We start from the raw sequence: 24,734 nt of genomic DNA, 5'->3' as shown, positions 1-24,734 counted from the left end.
ACTTGAAATAGATTGAAGAATGTTTTTTTTTTTTTGTTACTTGGTTTATGAAGAAAATAAAAAAATAAAAAAAAAATTTGAGTTTGAGCAATCGTTGGATGGCTTTTTTATTTTATTTTTTTTTTGTAAGGGAGGAAAGAAAGAAAGTTGGTTTTTTTGTTATTTGTATTATTATTATTATTATTATTGTTGTTGTTGTATTTAGTGGTATGTTGTATTTTGTGTATATTTTATATAAATAAAACAGTTTATTTTTTTATTTTTTTATTTTCCAACAAACAAAACAAACAAAACAAACCCACCACCAATACAGATAAATCAATCAATCAATCAATCAATCAATCAATCAATCAATCAATAGATCAACAGTAGAGCCATGGCACTTCCTCCAAAACTGGCAGCAACATTTCTTCCCTCAGAACTGTTTTTTCTTGCAGAAGATACTCAGATTACGATTGTTCCAAGACAAGCATTGGGTCCGATCCAACTAATAGGGGTAAGTCTTTTTTTTTTTTTTTTTCTATTTTTATGTATCGAAATGGAAATGGAAATGGAAATTGTATATATATATATATATTTAATATATCCTAATAATAATAACAAAAAATATTTTAGCTAAAAACTCCACCGTTAAGATTATTACAAAGAGCAAAAGTGCCACTGTGGTTTGCATGTATCTTAAAGAAACAATCAAGGTGCAACTTGGTGTTGCCGAGTTGGTTGGAAGAGTCATCGCTAAGAGCCATTTACGATCAAGAGCTGAGAAATCCATTAGAATTTAACGATCGGCTACCACCAGCATGGCTAGAGATTAGCCAAATGTTTTTAGATGTGTAAGTGAAAAAAAAAAAAAAAAAAAATTTTTTTTTTTTTTTTTTAGTACAATTGTCTAACTTATGAACAGGGCTCGAGATGATTTAATAGCACCAGCAAATATAATACGAGGACTGATACGAGACTTGAGAGAAGTACGGCAAGCCAAGGCACGAGCAGGTATTAAAGAGTTGAACGAATCGCACATGCGGATGGATAACATGGGGACTCTTGAGTTGAATGAGCTACGACAGTTTATGGCTGGAGTTATGGATGAATTACAGCGACTGATAGAGCCTTTAGAAGAAGAAAAACAAGATGAAGATATGGAAGATGATGATGATGATAATGACTTGTATGAATAAAAATTTTATTATTTTATTTTATATTTTTTTTAAAGGACAGAAAGGAAAAAGGGAGAAAGAGAGAGAGAGAGAGAGAGAGAGAGAGAGAGAGAGACTATATATATCTAATTGCTAGTTCTAGGTTGGAGATCACTAAACTCCTGGATATTATTTGTAGAGTCTGATATTTTAGCCTTGGAGACTACAATCTTAATGATTGCGATATTATCTGGCTTAATGAAGCATTCAGCCTCTGGGTTATTTTTGAGATGTTTTTCCTTTAAAATATCGACAAGGTTTGCAAAACCATTAGCTTGTTGAGAGGTGGAAGAAGAAGAAGAAGATGATGATGATGAAACTATAGAAGCAGTTCCATTGAGGGTAGCTGAGTGGTTTGAAAGTTCAGCTTGGTTAAGTTGAAGAACAAGTTGTGAAAGAGCGGAAAGATGGGCACCTTGAGGGGAAGTGAAGTTTTTAGCAGTTGTCCAGTCGTGGATCAGAATGGCAACGTTAGGGTTTTGGGCAATGTTTTTATAGGTTTGAGTAGACTGAGCAGTAGATACAATGATACATGGTTCTGGGATGTTTGGGTCTTCATCATCTTCGATAAAGGTATAGTTCATGAGAGAAACGTTAGGGATATCATTATAAGAGGTGGCAAGATGGAGCTGTGTGTGTGGGGGGGGAAGAAAGAGAGAGAGAGAGAAATGTTAATAAAGGATATTAAGGTGAATATAAAATATAAAAAAAAAAAAAAAAAGACTTACAAATTTGGAACTTCTGAGGAGATGAAGAATCTCACTAGGCAGAGCAGGTTCAGCGGATGGGATTTCAGGCATGGTCTAATGAAAATAGATGATAAAGTGGTGGCGATTGTAGAGGTGATTAGAGATGAAGGGTCAAAAAAAAAAATAGGTCAGTGTTTAAAATGTCAACCGAGTTAAAAAAAAAAAAAAAAACAAAAATAAACAGAATAATAACATGGACTACATGATTAACACTCATAAAAAAATTTCATATCCCCGCACGTGTAGTATGTCATGATGAGGTAATCATTTGTGGATTAATTGATAATTATAAATTTTTTATTTTTTTTTCAGCCTTAAAAAAAAAAGATTAATGGAAATTTCGCTTTACTACCAATAATCTTTCCTTACATATACTCACCTCCAAAAAACGAAAAAACGAAAAATCGAAAAAAAAAAAAAAAAAAATCAAAAAAAATCAACCTTAAAGGCCAGCACACACACTTATATAATTAATCAAAACCAGCAACCATGTCCGACGACGAGATTTACAACTCACCTATTATCTACGATAGCAAGACTAAGACAGTTTCAGTTGACACTGAGAAAATTTCTGGGTGGCCAATTGATGACAAGGCAGGATTTACGAGAGAAGTTTACTTTTTAAATCATCTTGCACAAGCCATGTTTTCACAAAAGAGCCAGGATGTACCTACGCAGGGTGGCAAGTCTAATAAGGATGCGCATATACAGATTGAGAAGATTTGTGTTCAAGCGGCCAAAGACTTAAAAGTTGGGGTTAAGGATAAGGAAGCGATTGTTGGATCATTGAATGGAGCTCTTGCACTTTCACTAGGACAACCTCCATGGGATTCTGCCATGACAAAGATGCAACAGGTTGTGAATATTTTGGGTGTGAGATGTGATGTGAATTTGAGTCGCAATTTTTGGGCAGATGCAGCTGCTGATGCAGAGATTCTAGTGATGTTTAATGCGCAAGATTGGAGGAACCATTACCGTCGGGCACGGTGTTTGCGAACAATTGAGAAGTATGCTGAGGCTAAACAGGAGTATATTGTTGCACGAGAGCAAGTATTGTTGGATAAGGATGTGAAGAAGATGTTACAGAAGGCGATTGATGAGATTGATGAGTTGATTTAGGTAAGAGAGAAAGGAAAAGAAAAAAAAAAAAAAAAAAAAAAAGAAACAGGGTAGACCATGGTAGATCAAGGTGGGTAGATCAGGGTAGTTTAGTGAGCAAGAAAGAGATTGTAATTTTTCAGTTAGTTTTGGTTTTTAATGATATGTGACTGTGACATTTTGAATCAGTCGGTTAATGCTAATTTAATCAACTCTTTTTATATATAAAAAAAAAAAAAGGTATTTTAGGGATCAATTGGCGATGATGGGGGTAAAAAGTTATGAAGATAAGATTGATTGATTGATGGATTGAGTTAATGATTTATTATTATTATATTGTATCGTATATTTTCAAAATACGGGGTAAAAAAATAGATTTTATTATAATTATTAAGAATTGAAATGAAATAAAATAAAATAAAATTAAATAAATAAATAAAAATAAATATAAATAAATAAAAAAAAAAAGCGGAGACTGGAGCGGCGGTCGGCTTTAGAAGGGCTAGCCAAGATGAGGAATTGGCCAATTATATCCGAGGATTGATGACAGGCATATCGAAGCCAGAAATGGCAAGTCCGAGGAGAGCCGGTCCCGGGACGCACGGGAATGCGGCGATGGAAGGGTGGGGAGGCCGGGGAAGTGAAGGGAAAAAGATAGGGCCGAGTATCGGAGACGTACGGCTAAGTATTTGAGTGCCCATGGAAAATGTGGGGTGACATAAGTAGTTAGTAATTACATATTAGTATTAGGAAAAGGTGGAAAAGAAAAAAAGGCCTAGGTAATAGAGCGGCGCAGAGGCCTTTGGGCTCCGAAGAGTGGCAAGCTTAGGTAGGTAAATTCAGGTAAATTCAGGCAAAGTCAGGCAAAGTTAACGGACTAAAAAAAAAAAAAAAAAAGGCTTGTGAGGGAGGAGGCGAATTTGCGGGGGGGGGGAAGGAAGGAAGGAAGGAAAGATTAGTATATATTAGTTTATTAGTTTATTAGTTTATTAGTTTATTAGTTTATTAGTATGTTAAAAGAAAAAGAATTCCATTTCAATGCCGAGGAGGATAAAGTAAGAATGGTTTATATAGATTTAGAATAAAAAAGGAATTGAGACTTTTGAAATTTGAAATTTGAAGATTTTATAGTTTTATATTGATTTGATATATATATCTTAAGTAAATTTAAGGTCAATTGATTGAATAATATCATTATTATTATAATAATTATATTAAAATAAAAATAAAAAAAAAAACAAAGCCTACACGGAGACCCCCCCATAAAGAGTCCGGGGATGGGTGGGGAGGCATTGTGACCACGGGATGTGTAGAAAAAAAAAAAAAAAAAACTACCATTAATACTATAATAATTATAATACAACAAGTTATTGAAGTGAAAAATTTAGCTGTAGATACACACACATAATATATATATTATAGTAATTACTATAATATATATATTAAACTTTAGGTGTATATAGACATATTTATATTTATTTATTTACTTACTTACACACACAGATTAAATTCAGCCAGTCTTTATGAAGAAAAAAAATTCCAGCCTGTGAGCATCCGTTTCACCGTGCCAATTAGGACTTTAAATTTCAATTTTATTTTATTTTATAAATATTTATTTTTTTATAAAAATATATTTGAAATATATTTTTCACATATTATATTCTATTTAGAATTTTTTTTTAGATTAAAAGTACGTATATATAAATAGAGGCTTCTATTCCAAAAGTTTTTAAATATTTTTTAATTTTTTAAAATTTCTTCTTTTTAATCTTCTTAATCTTTTTATTTTTTTATTTTTATTTTTTTTTTAAATCTCTTTCCTTTTCTTTTAGGACTAAATTATATTATTTTTATATATATATATATATATTTTTTAAAAAAAAATCTAATCTTGGTTACTTGCCTTTATATTTTTTTTAAAAAAAAAAAAAATAATCTATATAAACCCCTCCCAATCCTTGGAAAATAAAAAAAAAAATTGTTATTAACCATGCTCTCTCTCAGATCAGCTGCTGCCCGCACTTTTGCTAGACGCTCTCCTGTCGCTACCTCCCAAAGAAGCTTCCTCCAAACTAGAATCATGGCTTACTCTACCATCAACACAAACAATGTCCGCCCTGAACCCGATCAGGTTCTCCAGGACATTGCCGACTACATCCACAACTACAAGATCGACTCCCCCGTCGCTTACGAAACTGCCCGTCTCTGTCTTCTTGATACCCTCGGATGCGGTCTTGAGGGCCTCAAGTACCAACAGTGTGCTAACCTCATTGGCCCCGTCGTCCCTGGTACCGTTGTCCCCAGCGGTACCAAGGTCCCCGGTACTGACTACCAACTCGACCCTGTTCGTGGTGCCTTCTCCATCGGTACCATCATCAGATGGCTCGATTACAATGACTGCTGGCTTGCTGCCGAGTGGGGCCACCCCTCCGATAACCTCGGTGGTATCCTCGCCGTTGCTGACTGGCTCACCCGTACCGCCAAGGCTGGCGGTGAGGGCAAGGTCTTCAAGGTCAAGGATGTCCTTGAGGGTATGATCAAGGCCCACGAGATTCAAGGTTGCATTGCCCTCGAGAACTCTTTCAACAAGGTCGGTCTTGACCACGTTGTCCTTGTTAAGGTCGCCACTACCGCTGTCGTTTCCAAGATGCTTGGTCTCGACCGTCAACAGACCATTGATGCCCTTTCCCAGGCCTTTGTCGATGGTCAATCCCTTAGAACTTACCGTCACGCTCCTAACACCATGTCCCGCAAGTCTTGGGCCGCTGGTGATGCTGTTTCCAGAGCTGTTAACCTTGCTCTTCACGTCAAGCGCGGTGAGCAGGGCATGCCCTCCATCTTGACCGCCAAGACCTGGGGTTTCTACGATGTTCTCTTCAAGGGCCAGCCCTTCAAGTTCCAGCGCCCCTACGGCTCTTACGTCATGGAGAATGTTCTCTTCAAGATCTCTTTCCCTGCTGAGTTCCACGCCCAGACTGCTGCTGAGGCTGCCATGACCCTCCACCAGACCCTCAAGTCCAAGGGTCTTACTTCTGATGACATTGCTTCCATCAAGGTCCGCACCCAGGAGGCTGCTATGCGCATCATTGACAAGACTGGTCCTCTTTACAACTATGCTGACCGTGACCACACTCTCCAGTACATGGTTGCTATTCCTCTCATCTACGGCCGTCTTACTGCTGACGACTACAGTGATGCCGTTGCCGCTGACCCCCGCATTGACGAGCTCCGTGCCAAGATGACTCTTGTCGAGGATCCTCGCTTCACTGAGGAGTACCACGCTCCTGATAAGAGATACATTGGCAATGCCATCAAGATTACCCTTAAGGACGGTACTGAGCTTGATGAGGTCGAGGTTAACTACCCCATTGGCCACCGCAAGCGTCGTGAGGAGGGTACCCCCGTTCTCCTCTCCAAGTTTGAGCGCCACCTTCGCGGCAGATTCCCCGAGGAGCAGGTCCAGGCCATTCTTGCCAAGTCTGGCAAGGATGTTGGTGAGCTCGACATTGACGAGTACGTCGACCTTTACGTCAAGAAGAACTAAACTTTTTAGTTTTTTTTTGATGAAAAGTAAAAAAAATAAAAATAAAAAATTAAAGTAAAATATATATAAAAAATATTAATGTTTATGAATTTAAAAGTTGAATATATTCAAATTACGTAATCAAAAGGAGGGGCATTTCGATCTTTCTTTTTTTCTTTTCTTTACTTAAGATATTGAGTGGTTTTTTTTTTTTTTCATTAATTTAATGTTGCACAACTACCAACTTTATTTCTTTTTAAACATTACACAACAACACCATGTCGCGCGAACGTCGGATCTTTAAAGAATTTGAAAGTATCAAGGCCGATGCATCTTCAGGTGTGACGCTTGAAATAATCGATGAAGCCAACATGTCGCATCTCAAGGGAACATTTCGAGGTCCTCCTGGAACACCATATGAAGGAGGAGTTTTCCAGGTTGATATTAACTTGCCAGTAAGTTTTTAATAATTTTTAAATAATTTTGAATAATTTTTTTTTTTTTTTTTTAACGTGATAATAGCCTGAATGTGAGTATAGAAGATTTTCAATGATAACAATTCCAAGTTAATTGTAAAAAAAAAAAAATTAACAAAAAATTAACAAATTAAAAAAAAGACCCGTTTAAACCACCCAAGATGAAGTTTGATACCAAGGTGTATCATCCTAATGTATCATCTCAAACAGGTGCCATTTGTCTTGATATGTAAGTAAAACAGAAAGATTTTTTTTAAAAAAAAAAGTATTATTAGCAGATTTTAATGAAAACAGTTTGAAGGACACGTGGACGCCTATTTTAACGCTTCGATCATGTTTAATTTCGCTTCAATCACTGCTTCAATCGCCAGAACCAAACGACCCACAAGACGCCGAAGTTGCGAACCATTACCGCAAGGATTACAAAGGATTTGCAGAGACTGCTAGGTGAGTATGACTAGCTATCTTCCCTTTTTTTTTTTTTTAAATTTAATTATTTTTTTTTAAAAAAAAAAAAAGAATTATACTAACAAATTTAAGATACTGGACTCAACATTATGCCCAGCCGGCTGGAACGCCTGTTGCACCTGGAAGCCAGGGAAGTAGTGCGGCACCGGTACAGCTAGAGAACTTATATGGGATTGATCCACAGCTTGTGGCAAAGTTTACGGATATGGGGTTTACGAAGGAACAAGTTGTGGATGTGTTGCGATGGCTTGGAATCAAAAAGTGGTCTAGCGAGCAGGACGAGAATCGGATTTTGGAGAAGCTGCTTGCTGAATAAATTAGAGTAGAGGAGGAATATGAAAAGGAATATGAAAAGGAATAGGAGGAGGAGTTAGAATAGATGAGTTTAAACACGTGACTTTAGTGGCAAATAATTGAACATAACAAAAAATTAATAAAAAATAAAAAAAAATACAAAAATGTAACCACCACCACCACCTTTTTCCCTCTACACAACTTACTAAAACAAAAAAAAAAAAACTTGACATTAACAATGGTATGATAGAGACCTTGAGAGTAATGGTCAATTCTAATATAAAATAGGGACAAGGACCATCGAACCCTGGAGATAAACAAAACAAGAAAAAGGTAAGTTTAATTTAATTATTGATTATTGATTATTGATTATTATTTATTTTTTCTTTTACTAACATAATTTTATAGAAGGACGAGAGTAAGTTACTTGCAACAACAACAACTAACAGTAAACCTTTTCTAACTTCTCCTCCCTCTTTTTAGAGCCCAAGTATGAGCCTCCTGTGTCGACAAGGACTCACCGCAAGAAGAAGAAGAAAGGCCCTGATTCTGCGGCCAAGCTGCCTGCGGTTTACCCAACAACTCGCAGCAAGCTTAAACTTTTGAAGATGGAACGTATTAAGGACCATTTGCTTTTGGAAGAAGAATTTGTACAAAACCAAGAGCGCCTCAAGCCCACAGACGACAAGATTGCAGAGGAGCGGGGTAAGGTGGATGAGATGCGAGGATCACCCATGTCTGTTGGCACTTTGGAGGAGATTATTGATGATGACCATGCGATTGTTTCGACATCTTCAGGTCCTGAGTATTACGTGTCTATCCGGTCGTTTGTGGACAAGGACTTGCTTGAACCTGGAACAAGCGTGCTGCTACACCACAAGTCTGTGTCAATTGTGGGAGTTTTGCAGGATGATACGGACCCTATGGTTTCAGTAATGAAGCTGGATAAGGCACCGACAGAGTCATATGCGGATATTGGTGGGTTGGAGTCACAGATTCAAGAGATTAAGGAATCTGTGGAGCTGCCGTTGACACACCCGGAGTTGTATGAGGAGATGGGTATCAAGCCTCCTAAGGGTGTGATTTTGTATGGTGCACCTGGTACTGGTAAGACGCTTTTGGCGAAGGCGGTGGCGAACCAAACTTCTGCGACGTTTTTGCGAATTGTTGGGTCTGAGTTGATTCAAAAGTATTTGGGTGATGGTCCACGACTGACACGACAGATTTTCCAGATTGCAGCGGAGCATGCGCCATCGATTGTATTTATTGATGAGATTGATGCGATTGGCACAAAGCGTTATGAGTCGACATCTGGTGGTGAAAGGGAGATTCAACGAACAATGTTGGAATTGTTGAACCAGCTGGACGGGTTTGACGACCGAGGTGATGTGAAGGTGATTATGGCTACTAATAAGATTGAATCTTTAGATCCTGCGTTAATTCGTCCTGGTAGAATTGACCGTAAGATTTTGTTTGAGAATCCTGATCCTGCTACAAAGCGTAAGATTTTACAGATTCATACATCGAAGATGAGTCTTGCACAGGATGTGGATTTGGAGGAACTTGTTTCAGCTAAAGATGACTTGAGTGGTGCTGACATTAAGGCCATTTGCACAGAGGCTGGGTTGCTTGCATTAAGAGAGCGCCGAATGAAGGTGACGATGGAAGATTTCCGGAGTGCTCGGGAGCGGGTTCTTAAGAATAAGATTGAAGAGAATCTTGAGGGGTTGTACTTGTAAGAAGTTGATTATTTATTTATTATATAATTAATTATAATTGACTTGATACATTATATATATATATATATATATATATATATATATATATATATATATATATATAAAATAAAAGATTACTTTTGATGATCTTGGATATACTTGTAAATGACAGACATGTCGCGGGATGCACAGTAAGGGTCTTGTTCAACTTGAGAGTAGACACGCAAGGCATCATCGCCGAGAAGGAGGGGGAGGTTAGTGTCACGTGCTGCTTGGAGGGCAAGACCTAGATCCTTTTTCATTAGGGTAAGTCCAAAGCCATTTGTATAATCTCTTGAAGCAGGAGAATTAGGGAGAATTCCAGGGACTGGGTTATTTACATCTGAAGACCATGATCTACCTGTAGCAGTAGCTACTATTTGAGAGTAAAGATTAAGGTCTAAACCAAGGGCTCTTGCTAGTTGGAAACTTTCAGCAGTTGCAATATTGGTAAGGGCTAAAAGGTAATTATTTGCAAGTTTAGCAGCAAGACCTAGACCAGGACCACCACATGGGACAAGAGTTTTACCCATTGTTGAAAGAGTTGGTTTAACAATAGAAGAATAAATTTGGGTCAATGGATCATCTATTGTTGTTGTTGTTGTTGATTGTTGTTGTTGGTTTTCATGTTTTTCTTGTTGTTGAAGAGGAGGAAGACCACCAATCATAAAAGTAAGGGTAGCATTTGTAGCACCAACAACACCACCAGATACAGGAGCATCAAAGAAATAATGACCTGTTGATGAAGTAGTTGGAAGGGATTTAAGTAATGAGTTTGTTTGAATACTTGTAGTGACATCAATTGTAGAAGAATCAATAAATACTTTTTGTCTTGGAGGGTCTAATTTATTTTTAGCCAATTCTTTTGCAATTTCTGCATAAACTGATTTAACATGTTGTGGAGCAGGAAGCATTGTTATAATAACATCTGAATTTCTAGCAACTTTTGAAACAGAATCATGACTATGAATATTAGGAGCAGAGGCAATAAGATCATTAATAGGAGATTGAGAAACATCAAAAATATGAAGTGGGGAATCTGGGTTAGGAAGTTTATTGCGAAGGTTTTTAGCCATGGGGAGACCCATTCTTCCTAATCCAATAAAACCATAACGTAGAGTGTAAGATGAAGAAGAGGAAGATGAAGAAGAGGAAGATGAAGAAGAGGAAGATAATGGACGAGAGGAATGTTTAAATAGACGAGAGGATGATGATGCAACAATTAGGGGTCTTTTACGAGCGATTGAGAGCATTTTTTGTGAATTGTAAATTGTGAATTGTGAATTGTGAATTGTGAATTGTGAATTGTGAATTGTGAATTGTGAATTGTGAATTGTGAATTGTGAATTGTGAATTGTGAATTGTGAATTGTGAATTGTAGATTATGAATTTTAGATTGTAGATTGTTTAATTGTAGATATTATGAATTATAAAATGTTAATTAGATTTATAGAAAAAAGAGAAAGAATGTAGAGATTGAATATTTATGAATAAATAAATATATAAATATATAAATAAATAAAAATAAATAAATAAAAAAAGCGAGGAATCATCAGGTCTTTTTATAGTCTTTTAGAATGGCATTTATAATAATAATAATAATAATAATAATAATAATAATAATAATAATAAAAAAAGACCCCCTCATTCATTGTGTTGTTATGAGTGTTTTTTTTTTTTTTTTATATATAAATTAAAAAAAAAAAACCTGGGGTAATCTAAGTTAGTTATTCAGTTATAGTTATAAATTTAGTTATAATTTGTTAGTTAGTTAGTTAGTTAGTAAGAGTTTATATTTGTGTGTATGTGTGTGGGGGTAAAATGTAAAAAAAAAAAAAAAAAAAAAAAAAAATCAGGTTGTCAAGTATTTTTTTTAGGCGCGTAAGACGATGACAAAATTTGAATCAATTAATAAATTAATTAATTAATCAAGTAAATGAATCAAAAACATTTAACATAAAAAAACTTTTAATCGGTGTGAGTTTTGGACAAGTCCGAATTAACAAAAAAAAAAAAAAAAAGACCGTTGAAATGCCGGGCAATGGTTATACAAGTGGTGGTGGTAGTGGGGGGGATGAAAAATATAAATTTTTTTTTTTTTTAAAAAAAATATATAAACAAACAAAATTGAGAATATAGGGGGAAAAAAAGGTTTTACATTTATGAATATTATGAATATTATGAAAACATTTACACTTAACATACACATATATATTTTAACACCCCGCCTTTTAATTATATAAAGGGGGGAGGGGTGGTGGTTGTAGTGAAATAAATTTAGGTGGTCACCCGCGGGGGGAGAAGGAGAAATTTTTGAAAAAGGAATGACTGAGAGAAACAATTATTATTATTATTATTACAATTTACAATACAATATAGACAAAATAAATTTATTATATATATATATATATATATATATGGAGAAACCCGAAGGGACCCGGATGACCCGAAAAAGATTTTAAAAAGAGTGAGAGAGAAATAAAGAAACAAAGAAAGAAACGGGACATAAAAAAAAAATAAACAAAAATTAAAGTAAAGAAAAAGTGAAATATTTTAGAATAATATTAAATAATATTAAATAATATTAAATAATATTAAATAATATTAAATAGTATTAAATAGTATTAAATAGTATTAAATAATAGTAGATTTGGGATTTTTATTTTCAACGGCTTTCGTTTTTATTATTTTACTTTTAAAACATACAATTAAAAAATATATATATATATATATTTTTTTTTAAATAAGTATATAGATAATAATAGATAATAATATATTCAATTTTTGTATTTTTTTTTTATTTTAATTTATTTTAATTTATTTTAATTAAATTTAAGTTGGCTTGATGGATGGATGGATGGAGGAAAGGAAGGAAAGAAAGAAAGAAAGAAAGAAAGAAATGTTTTAGTGGGTGAATGGAATCGAATTTTTTTTATTTTATTTTAATTTAATTTAATTTAATTTAATTTAATTTAATTTATTTGTGTGGGTGTTGTAACCAACAAGGAAAACCAAAACAAGTAAGTTACTTATTAAATAATTTAAAGAAGAAGAAGAAGAAGAAAAATTTTTTTTATTTTATATTTAAATACAAAAAAAAAAAAACAAAATAAATTTTATATATACATAAACGGAACTTTAGGAATTTTTATTTTTTTTTATTATTTTTTATATATAAATACATAAAAAATAATAAAAAAAAAAAAGAGCCGAAAACCAAATATATATATAAATATATAAATGTAAATATTTAAAAAAACCGATAGAAAAATAAACAATTTACGATTAGAAATCCGGAGATTTTAAAGAAATTTTTTTCTTTTTTTTTTTTGTAGATAAATGATGACGACAAATGATTAGTTTATTAACAACAACAAATATATCTTTGAGTTATTATATTTAACAATAACAGTAGTAGTAGTAGTAGTAGACTTTTTGTGTGTGTATGTATATTTAAATATATATATATATATATATGTGTTTATATAAAACCTACAGATAATCCGCCCTTTTTTTTTTTTTTTTTTTTTTTTTTATATAATAAAAAAAAAAATTCTTTCTCCATTTAAAATCTATTTTTTTTTTTCTTATATATACATTTTTTATTATATATTTCATTTTATTTTAACATCGCAACAATGGCTTCAGTACAAGAATCATCAAATCCTTCTTCTTCTTCTCAATCTTCATCATCATCATCATCTTTCTTTAAATCTTTTAAAAGAAAATTAGTAAAACCTCAACAACAATCTTTACAAAAACAATCATCTTCATCTCAACCAGTAAAATCAAATACCACAAAAGAACAGTCATCTTCTTCTTCATCACCATCATCATCATCATCATCATCTTCTTCTACAACTACTTTACAAACAACTTCTCCACAACAACAACAACAACAACAACAACAACCTATCCATGATTGCTCATTTAAAGTAGCAGTAGCTGAAGATTATAACTTAAAGTACCGCCAATCTATGGAAGATACCCACGTTTACATTTATAACTTTTGTGACGTTCCTGATGCTGGTTACTTTGCAGTTTTTGATGGCCATGCTGGCTCTCAAGCTTCTAAATGGTGCTCTGAACATATCCATAATCTTATTCGTCTATGGATTCTTCGTAATGAAGGATACCTTCCATACCCACAACAACTTTTGACTTCACCACCACCACCACCACCACCACAACAACAACAACAACAACAACAACCATCATCAAAACCTTCTAAATCTCCTGCTTCTCAGGAAAAACCTTCTTCTTCTAAATCAAAATGGTTTAAAAAATCAGAATCTCCAAATACTCTAAAACCACCTTCCTCCATCTTTAAAACAGGCCCTTCTCCTACTGCTTCAAACTCTTCTCGTCCAAGATCTACTTCAATCTCCATTGCATCTCTTTCTTCTTCTTCTTCAAAATCTTCTTCTTCAAATTCATCACTAGTATCCCATTTAGCTGTTAAAGAAAATCAGTACCCAAATATCCCCCCACACCAATCTATCCCAAGAGCATTTAATGCCGCCTTTTTAGAAGCTGACTCTCGCATGGAAAAAGTCGTCCCAGCATCTACAGGAACTACAGTCGCCATGGCTGTTATTCGCTGGGAAACTCCAGATAAACCTGAAGAAGCTACAGAAACTTCAGAAACTTCAGAAACTCCTGAAATTGCAGAAATTACAGAAATTACAGAAATTACAGAAAACCCTGAAGAAAATATTACTGACGACTCTACCAACACAAACCTCTCAGAAACTAAAGAAGAAACTAAAGAAGAAACCAAAACTCACTCTAATTTACCACCACCGGAACAAACAATCCCGGAACAAACAATCCCGGATCAACAACCATCGGAACTTACCCCCTTGCAATCTCCCGAAAATCCTTCCGACTCAAATACCCCCGACCAACTAACTCCCCTTACAGCCACTACAGCCACTACAGCTACAGCAGCTACTGCAGCAACTGCCACCTCGCTGCCCCTCTCCAAGGTGGCCACAAATAAGTCTGTAATTTCACGCAAATCTTTTAACCATTCGGTATCTCCAAGCTCCCGCAATCGTGTTCTCTACACTGCCAATGTCGGTGATTCGCGGATTGTACTATGCCGAGGCGGCCGTGCGTTTCGTCTTTCGTATGACCATAAGGGTTCCGATGCAGTAGAGGCTGCTCGTATCACGGCCGCAGGCGGCCTCATGATTGCTAACCGTGTTAATGGAATGCTGGCAGTCACTCGTGCTCTTGGTGACCGTTATATGAAATCATTGGTTTCTGGAAGCCCCTATACTACTAGAACTGTACTGGGCCCTACAGATGAATTTATCATTGTGGCATGCGACGGGCTTTGGGATGTATGTACAGACCAACAGGCTGTAGACTTGGCCCGTGATATTATGGACCCAAAGGAAGCTGCTCGTACTTTGGTCCGTCACGCCATTGAAGCATACTCTTCAGATAATGTGACGTGCATGGTTATTCGTTTGGACCCCACCGTTTGCGAGGCTTCTTCCTGTAAGGAGTAAAGTAGATTTGTTGTTGTTCCCTTTTTTTTTTTTTTTTTTTATTGTACTTTTAGTATTTTGTACTTTTATATAAAATTTATATTTAAATATATAAAAAAAAAAATAAAAAAATAAATAATGAAATAAAATGAATTAAATTAAAAGAAAAAAAAAATTTTTTTTTAAAATTTTTTTTTTTTTTTTTTATGAAAACATGCTATCTGAAAACCACTTATCAATGTCTACAGAATCAAACGTAACATTGGATCCAGAAGCACCACCTCCATTCCCTCCGGCTCCATTTCCTCCACCAACATCCCCAATCCCACCAAGTCCCAATCCATTCATTCCATCCAATCCATTCATTCCATTAATCCCATTCATTCCATTAATTCCATTCATCCCATTCATTCCATCCAGAACTACTAGTTCTTCACCAGACCCTGTTCTTGTAGTATTAATTCCACTCGTGTTAAGTCCTCCTGTAGTAGTAGTAGTAGTAGTAGTAGTAATTCCACTAGTGTTAAGTCCTCCCGCAGCTGCCACCATCTGTTGTTGTTGTTGTTGTTGTTGGGCCTGGGCCTGGGCCTGGGCCTGGGCCTGCGACCGGCTGCCGAGAGGGCCCGCCGGTGGTTCTGTCGCAATGGGGGCTGGCGGTGGAGCCGTAGGATCATCAAACAAACTATCCAAATCCTCAGCGTCCGGACCTGTATCTGTACCCACATCACCCATAGTCGGGTTTGCACCCGCGCTTACACCCGCGCTTACACCCGTGCTTACACCCGCGCTTACACCCGCGTTTACACCAACGCCCACACCCGCACCAACGCCAACACCAACGCCAACGCCTGAACCATTATCCATGGCTGGGTCTGGCCCCAAGTTCATAATAGGTTCCGGGCCCACGCTCAAGACTGGATCCTGACCTACCACCAATGTAGCTGCTGTTGTCACTGGCGTAGCTGTAGCTGTAGCTGTAGCTGGAGTCGTAGCAGTAACTGTAGCAGTTGCTGTTGGTGCTGGAGAACTCTGCAATTGTGAAACTTGAGCAGTGATTCGAACTTGTCCAGGACTAACAACACCAGTTGTAAATTGACTTGTGGAAGAGCCTCCCTGCGTAGCACTCACCGATGATGATGAAGAGCCTACTGCTACAGATCCTCTTTGTTGCTGTTGCTGGTTCACATTAAATGTCCCGGATATGTTTCCCGGTGTTCCTACCACTTGCTGCTGCTGCTGTTGTTGTTGCTGCCCAAATTGGATAGCTGCATTACCAGCAGAACCTCCCACATTCACAGGAGACCCTACCGCGCCAGGCACTCCGACCTGCACAGGGTTCCCCGATTGATGCGAGCCTCCAAGACTGCTCACATGAGTATCGCCAGGTGTCCCCATGCCAAGCACCGCCGGACTCGTGGTTGTACTAAGTCCCGGTGTGGCCACCGTTGTAGTTGCAGCTGTTGGAGTCGGTGCAGCCGGCGTCGGTGCACCAGACAGTCCTGCTGTATTGGTGGTGGTGGTGTTGTTGTTGCTACTACTGCTACTACTGTTGCTGTTGCTGTTGCTGTTGCTGTTGCTGTTGCTGTTGCTGTTGCTATTGCTGTTGCTGTTGCTGTTGCTGTTGCTGTTGCTGTTGCTGTTGCTGTTGCTGTTGCTGTTGCTGTTGCTGTTGCTGTTGCTGTTGCTGTTGCTGTTGCTGTTGCTGTTGCTGTTGCTGTTGCTGTTGCTGTTGCTGTTGCTGCTGCTGCTGTCGTCGTTGTTGCTGTTGCTGCTGCTGCTGCTGCTGCTGCTGCTGCTGCTGTTGTTGTTGCTGCTGCTGCTGTTGTTGTTGTTGCTGCTGCTGCCGTTGTTTTTGTTGTTGTTGTTGTTGTTGTTGCTGTTGTTGTTGTTACATACAGACCCCACGGCCGGCGCGGGGCTTGCCACTACAGGGGTTGCTACCATAGAGCCTGCCACCACGGGACTGACCACCAAGGGACTTGCCACAAGCGGGCTTCCTGTCTGTGCTGGTGACATTGCAATCTGCTGTTGCTGTTGCTGTTGTTGCTGCTGCTGCTGTTGTTTTTTGAGAGCTGCCTCATGTTGTCTTCTTTTCAGCAACGTATCGCGTTGTCGTTCCAGGTGCCATTTGGCTACACGCGCCTCCATATTAAGCTGGTCCAAGGTTTGTGCAAACTTAATCATTTCATGATCCAGTGCGCGCTTAGACGGTAGCGGTGGGTTAGGTAAAACTACAGGCTGCGCGGGGTATATCCCCGTGGCTGCTGGGCCTTGGATCAGCGCAACATCGTCCGATGCCAGGAGCGGACCTGAGAAGGTTTGCATGGCTACTGGCAGCACGTGGTAGGGTGCACTTTGGGAGGCCTTTGCCTGGTGCGTACTGGTGAGTTTCATAAGAATGGCACCTGCAAGAACCATAGACATCTTAGGTATGTTAGTAAGACAGAAATGAAACCAATTAGAATAGATGTGGATAGATGATAATAATAATTCTAGTACTACTAGTAATAAAAAAAAAGAAAAAAAAACTGACTTACATTGAACGATTCACGAAGTTTCTGACCGTTAATTCCTCCGACATGTTGCTGCTGTTGGTTAAGGGATGGCGATTTGGTAGCTGTTTGTTGTTGATTTTGATTTTGATTTTGATTTTGATTTTGATTTTGATTTTGATTTTGATTTTGATTTTGATTTTGATTTTGATTTTGATTTTGATTTTGATTTTGATTTTGATTTTGATTTTGAATTTGTTGTTGTTTTTGTTGTTGTTGCTGCTGCTGCTGTTGCTGTTGCTGTTGTTGCAAGCCTTGTTTCTGACCTTGGATAGGCACTCTTTCGAGCTTGCGACGCTTGACCATGGTGGTAGTGGTGGTGGTGGTGGTGGCTTGCTAGTTGACTGATTGGTAAGGGATTAAGACCAAACCTATCTTTTTGCCTTTTTGTTTTTTATTTTGGTGATGTGATAGTTTTTTTTTTTGGAGGTTTAAAAAAAAATGATAATATTAATTTAAGTCACATGATATAAAACTTTGCACTTACTTAATATAATCTATAACATATTACATATGCCATATGACATATAACTTTTTATATTTTATATTACATTATAGATATTTTTTGTAACACCACATTAGTACAGCCAATCAAGCGCCGTACCACCTAACTTCAGCCCTTCTACTTTTAAGCCAATCACCGTCGTTTCCTGCTTTATGCCTACAGTATTTTTTTTTTTTTTTGTTTTATTTTTAATTAATCCTTCTAGCACGGCCTTACCATATATTTAAATGTTTATATGTAAGTATGATAAGTATGTAATTATTAGTGCTTGTATGTGTTGGTTCCAAAAGTTGTCTCCTCCTTCTTTAATAGCCCATCCAGCCAAATAGCCAGCCAGCCAAACAGCCAACAACAATCTGCCGTCGTAAATTTTTTCTTAGTGGTCTTACTGTGTACACACACAAAACACACAACACACACAAAATGGCCCACCACACATATTTTCCCTCGTAACAACCACCTAACCCTCACACACTCACACACACAACCACAACCACCACCAGCCAACCACTAACCTTCCCTCCTCTCTCTTTTTTTTTTTTTTTTTTTTTTTTTTCCCACCAAATTTCCACCTCCCATCCTCCATCACCATCTCCCCCCCTCCTCCATTTCTACCCTCTAACAACAAAATGATGTACTTGGCCCGCTCCGTCGCCCGCAAGGCCCTTCCCGCCATGGCCCGCCCTTCCATGTTTGTCGCCAGACGTGGTTTTGCTGAAGCTGTTCCTGCCGACAAGCTTCGTCTCTCTTTGGCTCTCCCCCATGAGGTATGTCAAAAAAAATATAATCATTTTCTAACAAATTCTCAATCAACTTATAACTAACATCTTGCTTTTCCTTAAGACCATCTACGAGAACACTGACGTGTATGTATTTCCTGTTAAAATTTTTTTTTTTTTAGTTTATATCTTCTTATGCTACGACTATTTTTTTTTTTAAAACTCCTCAATGTTTACCGCCAATTGAATTCCAATTGACTCTCCAATTCCAACCAATCATCGTTGATTTTTCAGTTTTTTTTTAATACTAACACCTTCTGCTTACATAAAGTGTCCAAGTCAACATTCCCTCCACCGCTGGTGACTTGGGTATCCTCGCCGACCACGTTCCCACCATTCAGCAACTCAGACCCGGTCTCGTCGAGATCATTGAGTCTGGTGGCAAGTCCACTCAGTACTTTGTCTCTGGCGGTTTTGCCACCGTCTCTGAGGGCTCCAAGATTGCCGTCAACGTCGTTGAGGCTTTTGCTCCTGAAGACTTCTCCTCCGAGGCTGTCAAGTCCCTCACTGCTGAGGCCCAGAAGAACGTCAACTCTTCTGACGAGGCTGTCTCTACTGAGGCCAAGATCCAGCTCGAGGTTCTTGAGTCTCTTGCCTACTACGTCAAATAAATAGACTAATGGCGTATGAGAGGGGAATTATTTTAACAAGCAAAAAAAAAAAAAAATTCCTATTACACACAAACCCACACACACTTCCTATTCATGTCACTATTTTTTTTTTAACCTATACATAAATGTCACCTTAATGAGAGAGAGAAATGAGAGAGAATAAATGCTAAACAAGTTAAAAGAAAAAACCAATTGGGCAGTTTGTTTATAACCCAGATGCGGGTTTTTATTTTTTATTTTCAATTTTATTTTCAAATTTTATTTTTTTTGAAAAATAAATAATCGTCACGTCGTTAAAAGTATACTTAAATAAGAATCCCCATCAAGGCTCCTCCAAGAACTACTAATCCCGTAGTCTTAAGCCCACTAAACCGCTTGGTCCCTGCTCCTCCAGACTCCAAAGCTGGAGCCGTGGCAGGGGCCACGGACCTTAGACCTGTGGCCGGTGTTAGTTCTACATTTGACAATGATTGTAAAGACGAAAATGACGACGAGGAAGGGTTTGACAACCAAGAAGAAGCAGAAGAAAAAGAAGAAGAAAATTCAACCAAGGTGCGGCTAGAGCTGCTCTCACCAGTCCCCGGACCCTGCGCTACCGTCGCTGCCTCTGCCTCTGCTGCTGCTGCTGCTGCTGCTGCTGCCACTGCCACTGCTGTCGCCGCTAGACTTGCCTTCTGTCCGTTGTCGTTTTGCAAACTTGCCGAAAGGTCTGTTGTTGTGGTTTGACCAAAAGTTAATATTTCAGGCGGTGGTGCTCCGTAGTCAATGTTTCCGGGCGTTGTCAAATCTAGTTGGATTGTATTTGACAGAGTCAAAGACCCAGGTTCTGAAATTAAATCGTTTAAACCGGTGCCTTGTATTATTATTATCTTATTGTTTGCTAAAATTGTACCAGGTGTATTTGTATAACTTGTAGAGAATTCTTTAGTCAATGATGGTGTTGTGAAAAGGGCACCTTGTTGAGTGGATTCTACATTAGAATGATGATGGCTATAATCTGAAACTTGTGATGGTGATGATGATGACTGAGTTTGTGGACCCAGAACAAATACTTGTTGACCAAATGCAAGACCGCCAGCAGCCGTTGTTAAATCAGATGAAGAAGATGCGTGTACAAGACTTGTTGCGACAACAATGACTAGTGTGGCAAATAACTTTACTGGGGAATGCGGAGAAAAAGCGTTGTGAACCATATTGATGATGTTGTTGTTGAAAGTCCTATTTAAAAAAGAATTAAATAATAAATAAATAAAGAAGAAAAGAAAAAAACAGTAAAACAAAAAAGTTGTTTTATAAAAAAAAAAAAAAAGAGATATTAGCGAGATGGAAGTATTTATATATTATATATTATATATATAAAAAAAAATATTAAAGATCTAAATAAAATTTGAAAAGAAAATAAAAGCAAAAAAAAAAAAAAAAAAAATTACTTTTTTAATTTTTTTTTAAAAATGTCTACAGAAAAATCCCGGTTTCCCGTTTGAGTAATTCAGGCGATCGCCTGCCCGTTTATATCAAAGAAAGTTTTATTTTATTTTATGTTTTTTTTTATTTCCATCTGATAAACCTTTTATTTTTTTTTTATACAATTTAAAAATAATACGATCAAATAACTGAACAAGATGGATAAACAAAAAAGAAACATTACTTCTTAAGGATAATTTTTTTTTTCAAATCCCGTTTATCTCGTAAAATCGGAGTAGGTTTTTTTTTTTTCTTCTCAAAACTCTTTTTGATGCTTTCATCGTACGCACAACTGGAACCCCACACTTAAACTTTCTCATTTTCAACCATTTCACTCCCTTCTTTAAACTTTCGTAATCACTTAATCTTTTTGTTCATTTCTAAAAAAAAAATAAAAAACAATTTACAACTTATCATCCTTCTCAATGTCTATTTATGCTCTTGGTTATAATCCTAAATATACCTACCTACCTACCTTTACATTTAATTGGGGATCCTTTGCTCACTGAGCTTTCAATATTAAATGGATGGTCTTTGATGTAAATATGACGTCAGACAAGAGTGATGATTATTGTAGGCGTTAGATATCGAAAAGTAATGATAATAATATTGGCATAGTCATCATCTTCCAAACAAAACATTCATTCAAAGCTACTTTTTATTGGAATTTGAAGAGATATCTAGCGAATGCTCAATGAAATAATTTAAAATAAAAAAAAAATGTGTACATGTATTCTTAAAACCTTCTTCCTCCATGTTTTTACACCCTTCCTGGGAATAATTTGTGCGCTAAACCAATTGCCATTTTTAAACACTCAGCATCTAATTAATACCTGTATACTTTTTTTTTTCTTGATCTTTCATGATGACTTTTTCTTTCAAAGTTCAAGTTAAATACAGGAAGATATTCTAGAAAATGATTCTCAATCACACCTGAATGGCCTAGAACTCTTCTGAAAAAAAGAAATTACTTTATTGATAATTATTTTTAAAAATAAAATAAAGTCAAAATCACAATAACAACCTGCGTTTTTCTATCTATTTATCTATCTCTCTTTTTTTTTTTTCTATTAAAAGAAAAAAAAAACCGTTACACTTTTAACTACTTTTTAAGCATCAACCCAACAGCCATCACTAAAACAAAACTAACCTACTTCGCTTTCTTTGCCCCTTTACTTTCAAGTCTACTTTCAAGTCTATATGAAAAGTTGGAAGTATCTGTGAGATCTTGAGTAAAGATTTATTTCATATCTTTCATAAATTGTTTCCTTGTTAAAGTAAAGTGGACGATAAAAAAATGGTTTGAGTTTATGGGTAAGTTTGGTATAATCTTTATCCTAAAAAGAATATTCTTTTTTTTTCTAAGCATAAAAATAAGACTTTGATATTTTAAATATCCATTTAGGGTTTCTTTTTTTTTGTCCCTGATTTTCCATGAAAAAATCTAGTTTTTCACATGATTCACCTTATTTTTATTTTTATTTTTTTTAAGAAAATACACTTTTTTCATTCTAACTATTTATAAAATTTACAACCTAAGCCATCAGTAATCCCAAAGCTAGCCCCAAAATAAGAGCAGGTGTGGATTTGACCAAAGCCACCGATGCTTCATTTGAGCTAACAACGCTTGTGGTTTGTGAGGTAGTTGGGACAGCAGTAGTCACTGATGTGCCGTTTGTTGGTCGTTGTGTGGAGACTGAACTTGTCGAGGATTCTTTAGACTCAACAGATGTGGTTGTAGCAGACAAAGTTGCTGTAGTAGTAGAAGGCTTTGTAGAAGAAGTTTCCGCTGAGCTTATAAATTCCACAGAATTAGTCTCCTGCGTACTTGGGATTTCTGAAGAAGAAGAAGAAGCTAATATGCTTGAAGATTCGAGAGAAGAGGCCAATGAACTTGTAATTTCAGAAGAAGCTAAAGAGCTAGTAACGACCTGGGAAGAGGTTGCGATTATGCTTGTAGAAGAAACTGCAGAAGTTGCAACTGAAGACCCCGATGAAACAACTGCATCTGCTTCCAAAGTCCAATTGCAGTAATCATAGGCTGCCTCAATACCTGTCAAGTAGTTTTGACGAGCAGAACTGCACACTTCCGATCCACACAAACTGGCCCAGTTCGTGGATGACAGACACAAACACTCATTTAAAATCTTTCCTTCTGTGGTAGTACAGTTTGTATACAGATTTTCAATGTATCCACAAGCACTGGCGCAGTAATCATCTTCTATCCAAAATCCGGTGCTGTCGCCAAAGTCGCTTGTGTCAAAATTGAACCCGCACACATCTGCAGTCTGCTTTAAGTATGAAGAGCTCTCACGGGCTGAAATGTCGCAGTATGAACTGTTACCACAAGAAATGGCTTGATTGGTGAATGTAGTTGTGCAAACACTGTGTTTAATTGTCTCATTCACGCTTCCGGAACTTGTCAAAATGTCAAACCCGTTATTATGATACCAGAGATACCCGGCCCAGTAGCATGTGGAATCGCAAGAGACAGGTCCATGTTGTGCAGATACTGTAGTTGCGATGGCAATAATGCAAAGAGAGAGAGCGTTAAAAATCATTTTTATTTAGTTATTGAAATCTGTTATTATATGAAGATAAAAAAAAAAAGATGAAAAAGAAAAAAAGAAAAAAAGAAAAATTAGTAAAGACATTTCAGGTTTTTATATATATATATATCACAAAGTCTTGGCATAGAGTCTTTTATTTTTTATATTTCTAAATATGGGCACATAAAAAGATACAAAGTATAAATTAAGCGGTACGTTAAAAGGTCGGCAACAGGATCGGATTTTCTATGTGGAGTGACTTTGACCCAACAATCCGAGACTTTTGTCTTCAAACTCCGAGATTTAACGTGCAAATTAAGCGTAAACCCTTAGGTGACAATTCAGGTGAAAAACCAAACCCAACCAAAACAGAACAAAAAAAAAAAGGCTTGGAGAAGGCGGGTTCAAAGCTGGTTAATAAAAATAATATTATTATTTTGTCATTTTGTTGAAGTTTTAATGAGTTAACATCGTTGTTTTTATGTAAAGATGGAATGAAAACTGACTATATATAGTTCCAACAATCCGTAATAAAAAAAAATCAAACCACGGGGATAAATGTTCTTCTTGGCAAATCACAGGATTTTGTTAAGGTCCACTTGTTTTAAAATTGACTAAAAACAGTAATCAAAACTATACAAGATATGACAAAGGTCAATTGACTTTGAAACAAAAAAGCCCATGCTTTTTTTTTTTTTAGAAATACAAAGAATATTTATTAATTGTCACTTTTGTAGGTTTTTGAAAATGAAACAAGCATGTTCCCTAGAATGGTCATCAATAACTAGTCATGTGATACAATAGATCAAACCAACTGATTGAATAGGTCTGGTTTGGTTTAAACCAGAGTATTAATATCCTAAAATATTTGAATTTACAATGTTTTTTTATAAATTATGGACTAGCAAAAGTCTAAAAGTAAAAAATATATCTTTTTTTTTTTTTTTGATTACGTTGGTTTTTTATATAGTTATCTAGCTTTAAAATCTATTTGGCAAAAATGAGATGCAATCTCTAAATACAATGATAAAGATATCAATTTCAATATCAATTATTACAATAGATAATCTTTAATTCTATTAAGGAAAATCAGATGAACTTTTTTTTTTTCTATCTAATTCATTTTTTAACCTATGATTTTTCACATCAACTTAACTATTTAATGTTCACCTTTATCCTTTTTTTCTTTTTTTTTTCTTTTATAAAAACCACTGA

The 24,734-nt window shown here is 36.3% G+C and overlaps 13 protein-coding genes across 13 annotated transcripts; 7 read left to right on the top strand and 6 right to left on the bottom strand.

Annotated features, from left to right (window-relative positions):
* Nucleotides 1-376: 376 nt before the first annotated feature.
* SAPINGB_P002289 (uncharacterized protein) lies at nt 377-1,178 on the top strand (the record flags this gene model as incomplete). The annotated part of the gene is made up of 3 exons (XM_031997008.1): nt 377-496; nt 636-715; nt 905-1,178. The coding sequence occupies 3 exons, from the start codon at nt 377-379 to the stop codon at nt 1,176-1,178; spliced, it is 474 nt and encodes a 157-aa protein (XP_031852899.1).
* A 104-nt stretch (nt 1,179-1,282) lies between these two features.
* SAPINGB_P002288 (uncharacterized protein) lies at nt 1,283-1,996 on the bottom strand (the record flags this gene model as incomplete). Its single annotated transcript, XM_031997007.1, has 2 exons — nt 1,283-1,825; nt 1,925-1,996. 2 exons carry the CDS (start codon nt 1,994-1,996, stop codon nt 1,283-1,285), a joined length of 615 nt encoding a protein of 204 aa, XP_031852898.1.
* A 438-nt stretch (nt 1,997-2,434) lies between these two features.
* On the top strand, nt 2,435-3,064 carry SAPINGB_P002287 (uncharacterized protein; the record flags this gene model as incomplete). The annotated part of the gene is made up of 1 exon (XM_031997006.1): nt 2,435-3,064. The coding sequence occupies one exon, from the start codon at nt 2,435-2,437 to the stop codon at nt 3,062-3,064; it is 630 nt and encodes a 209-aa protein (XP_031852897.1).
* A 1,969-nt stretch (nt 3,065-5,033) lies between these two features.
* Nucleotides 5,034-6,587, top strand: SAPINGB_P002286 (uncharacterized protein; the record flags this gene model as incomplete). The annotated part of the gene is made up of 1 exon (XM_031997005.1): nt 5,034-6,587. The coding sequence occupies one exon, from the start codon at nt 5,034-5,036 to the stop codon at nt 6,585-6,587; it is 1,554 nt and encodes a 517-aa protein (XP_031852896.1).
* Nucleotides 6,588-6,844: 257 nt separating this feature from the next.
* SAPINGB_P002285 (uncharacterized protein) lies at nt 6,845-7,826 on the top strand (the record flags this gene model as incomplete). Its single annotated transcript, XM_031997004.1, has 5 exons — nt 6,845-7,021; nt 7,089-7,095; nt 7,184-7,271; nt 7,337-7,489; nt 7,583-7,826. The coding sequence occupies 5 exons, from the start codon at nt 6,845-6,847 to the stop codon at nt 7,824-7,826; spliced, it is 669 nt and encodes a 222-aa protein (XP_031852895.1).
* A 216-nt stretch (nt 7,827-8,042) lies between these two features.
* SAPINGB_P002284 (uncharacterized protein) lies at nt 8,043-9,543 on the top strand (the record flags this gene model as incomplete). The annotated part of the gene is made up of 4 exons (XM_031997003.1): nt 8,043-8,045; nt 8,093-8,137; nt 8,213-8,222; nt 8,288-9,543. 4 exons carry the CDS (start codon nt 8,043-8,045, stop codon nt 9,541-9,543), a joined length of 1,314 nt encoding a protein of 437 aa, XP_031852894.1.
* A 113-nt stretch (nt 9,544-9,656) lies between these two features.
* On the bottom strand, nt 9,657-10,814 carry SAPINGB_P002283 (uncharacterized protein; the record flags this gene model as incomplete). Its single annotated transcript, XM_031997002.1, has 1 exon — nt 9,657-10,814. The coding sequence occupies one exon, from the start codon at nt 10,812-10,814 to the stop codon at nt 9,657-9,659; it is 1,158 nt and encodes a 385-aa protein (XP_031852893.1).
* A 2,385-nt stretch (nt 10,815-13,199) lies between these two features.
* Nucleotides 13,200-15,080, top strand: SAPINGB_P002282 (uncharacterized protein; the record flags this gene model as incomplete). The annotated part of the gene is made up of 1 exon (XM_031997001.1): nt 13,200-15,080. One exon carries the CDS (start codon nt 13,200-13,202, stop codon nt 15,078-15,080), a length of 1,881 nt encoding a protein of 626 aa, XP_031852892.1.
* Nucleotides 15,081-15,263: 183 nt separating this feature from the next.
* SAPINGB_P002281 (uncharacterized protein) lies at nt 15,264-16,454 on the bottom strand (the record flags this gene model as incomplete). Its single annotated transcript, XM_031997000.1, has 1 exon — nt 15,264-16,454. One exon carries the CDS (start codon nt 16,452-16,454, stop codon nt 15,264-15,266), a length of 1,191 nt encoding a protein of 396 aa, XP_031852891.1.
* Nucleotides 16,455-16,653: 199 nt separating this feature from the next.
* On the bottom strand, nt 16,654-17,917 carry SAPINGB_P002280 (uncharacterized protein; the record flags this gene model as incomplete). The annotated part of the gene is made up of 3 exons (XM_031996999.1): nt 16,654-16,899; nt 16,956-17,483; nt 17,597-17,917. 3 exons carry the CDS (start codon nt 17,915-17,917, stop codon nt 16,654-16,656), a joined length of 1,095 nt encoding a protein of 364 aa, XP_031852890.1.
* Nucleotides 17,918-18,745: 828 nt separating this feature from the next.
* Nucleotides 18,746-19,506, top strand: SAPINGB_P002279 (uncharacterized protein; the record flags this gene model as incomplete). The annotated part of the gene is made up of 3 exons (XM_031996998.1): nt 18,746-18,883; nt 18,960-18,982; nt 19,167-19,506. The coding sequence occupies 3 exons, from the start codon at nt 18,746-18,748 to the stop codon at nt 19,504-19,506; spliced, it is 501 nt and encodes a 166-aa protein (XP_031852889.1).
* A 305-nt stretch (nt 19,507-19,811) lies between these two features.
* SAPINGB_P002278 (uncharacterized protein) lies at nt 19,812-20,699 on the bottom strand (the record flags this gene model as incomplete). The annotated part of the gene is made up of 1 exon (XM_031996997.1): nt 19,812-20,699. One exon carries the CDS (start codon nt 20,697-20,699, stop codon nt 19,812-19,814), a length of 888 nt encoding a protein of 295 aa, XP_031852888.1.
* A 1,806-nt stretch (nt 20,700-22,505) lies between these two features.
* SAPINGB_P002277 (uncharacterized protein) lies at nt 22,506-23,531 on the bottom strand (the record flags this gene model as incomplete). Its single annotated transcript, XM_031996996.1, has 1 exon — nt 22,506-23,531. The coding sequence occupies one exon, from the start codon at nt 23,529-23,531 to the stop codon at nt 22,506-22,508; it is 1,026 nt and encodes a 341-aa protein (XP_031852887.1).
* Nucleotides 23,532-24,734: the final 1,203 nt, after the last annotated feature.

The sequence above is a fragment of the Magnusiomyces paraingens genome (genome assembly GCF_902498895.1).
Source record: "Magnusiomyces paraingens strain CBS 517.90 genome assembly, contig: contig2, whole genome shotgun sequence".
Lineage (NCBI taxonomy): Eukaryota > Fungi > Ascomycota > Dipodascomycetes > Dipodascales > Dipodascaceae > Magnusiomyces > Magnusiomyces paraingens.
This window is presented reverse-complemented; position numbering and strand designations above follow the sequence as displayed.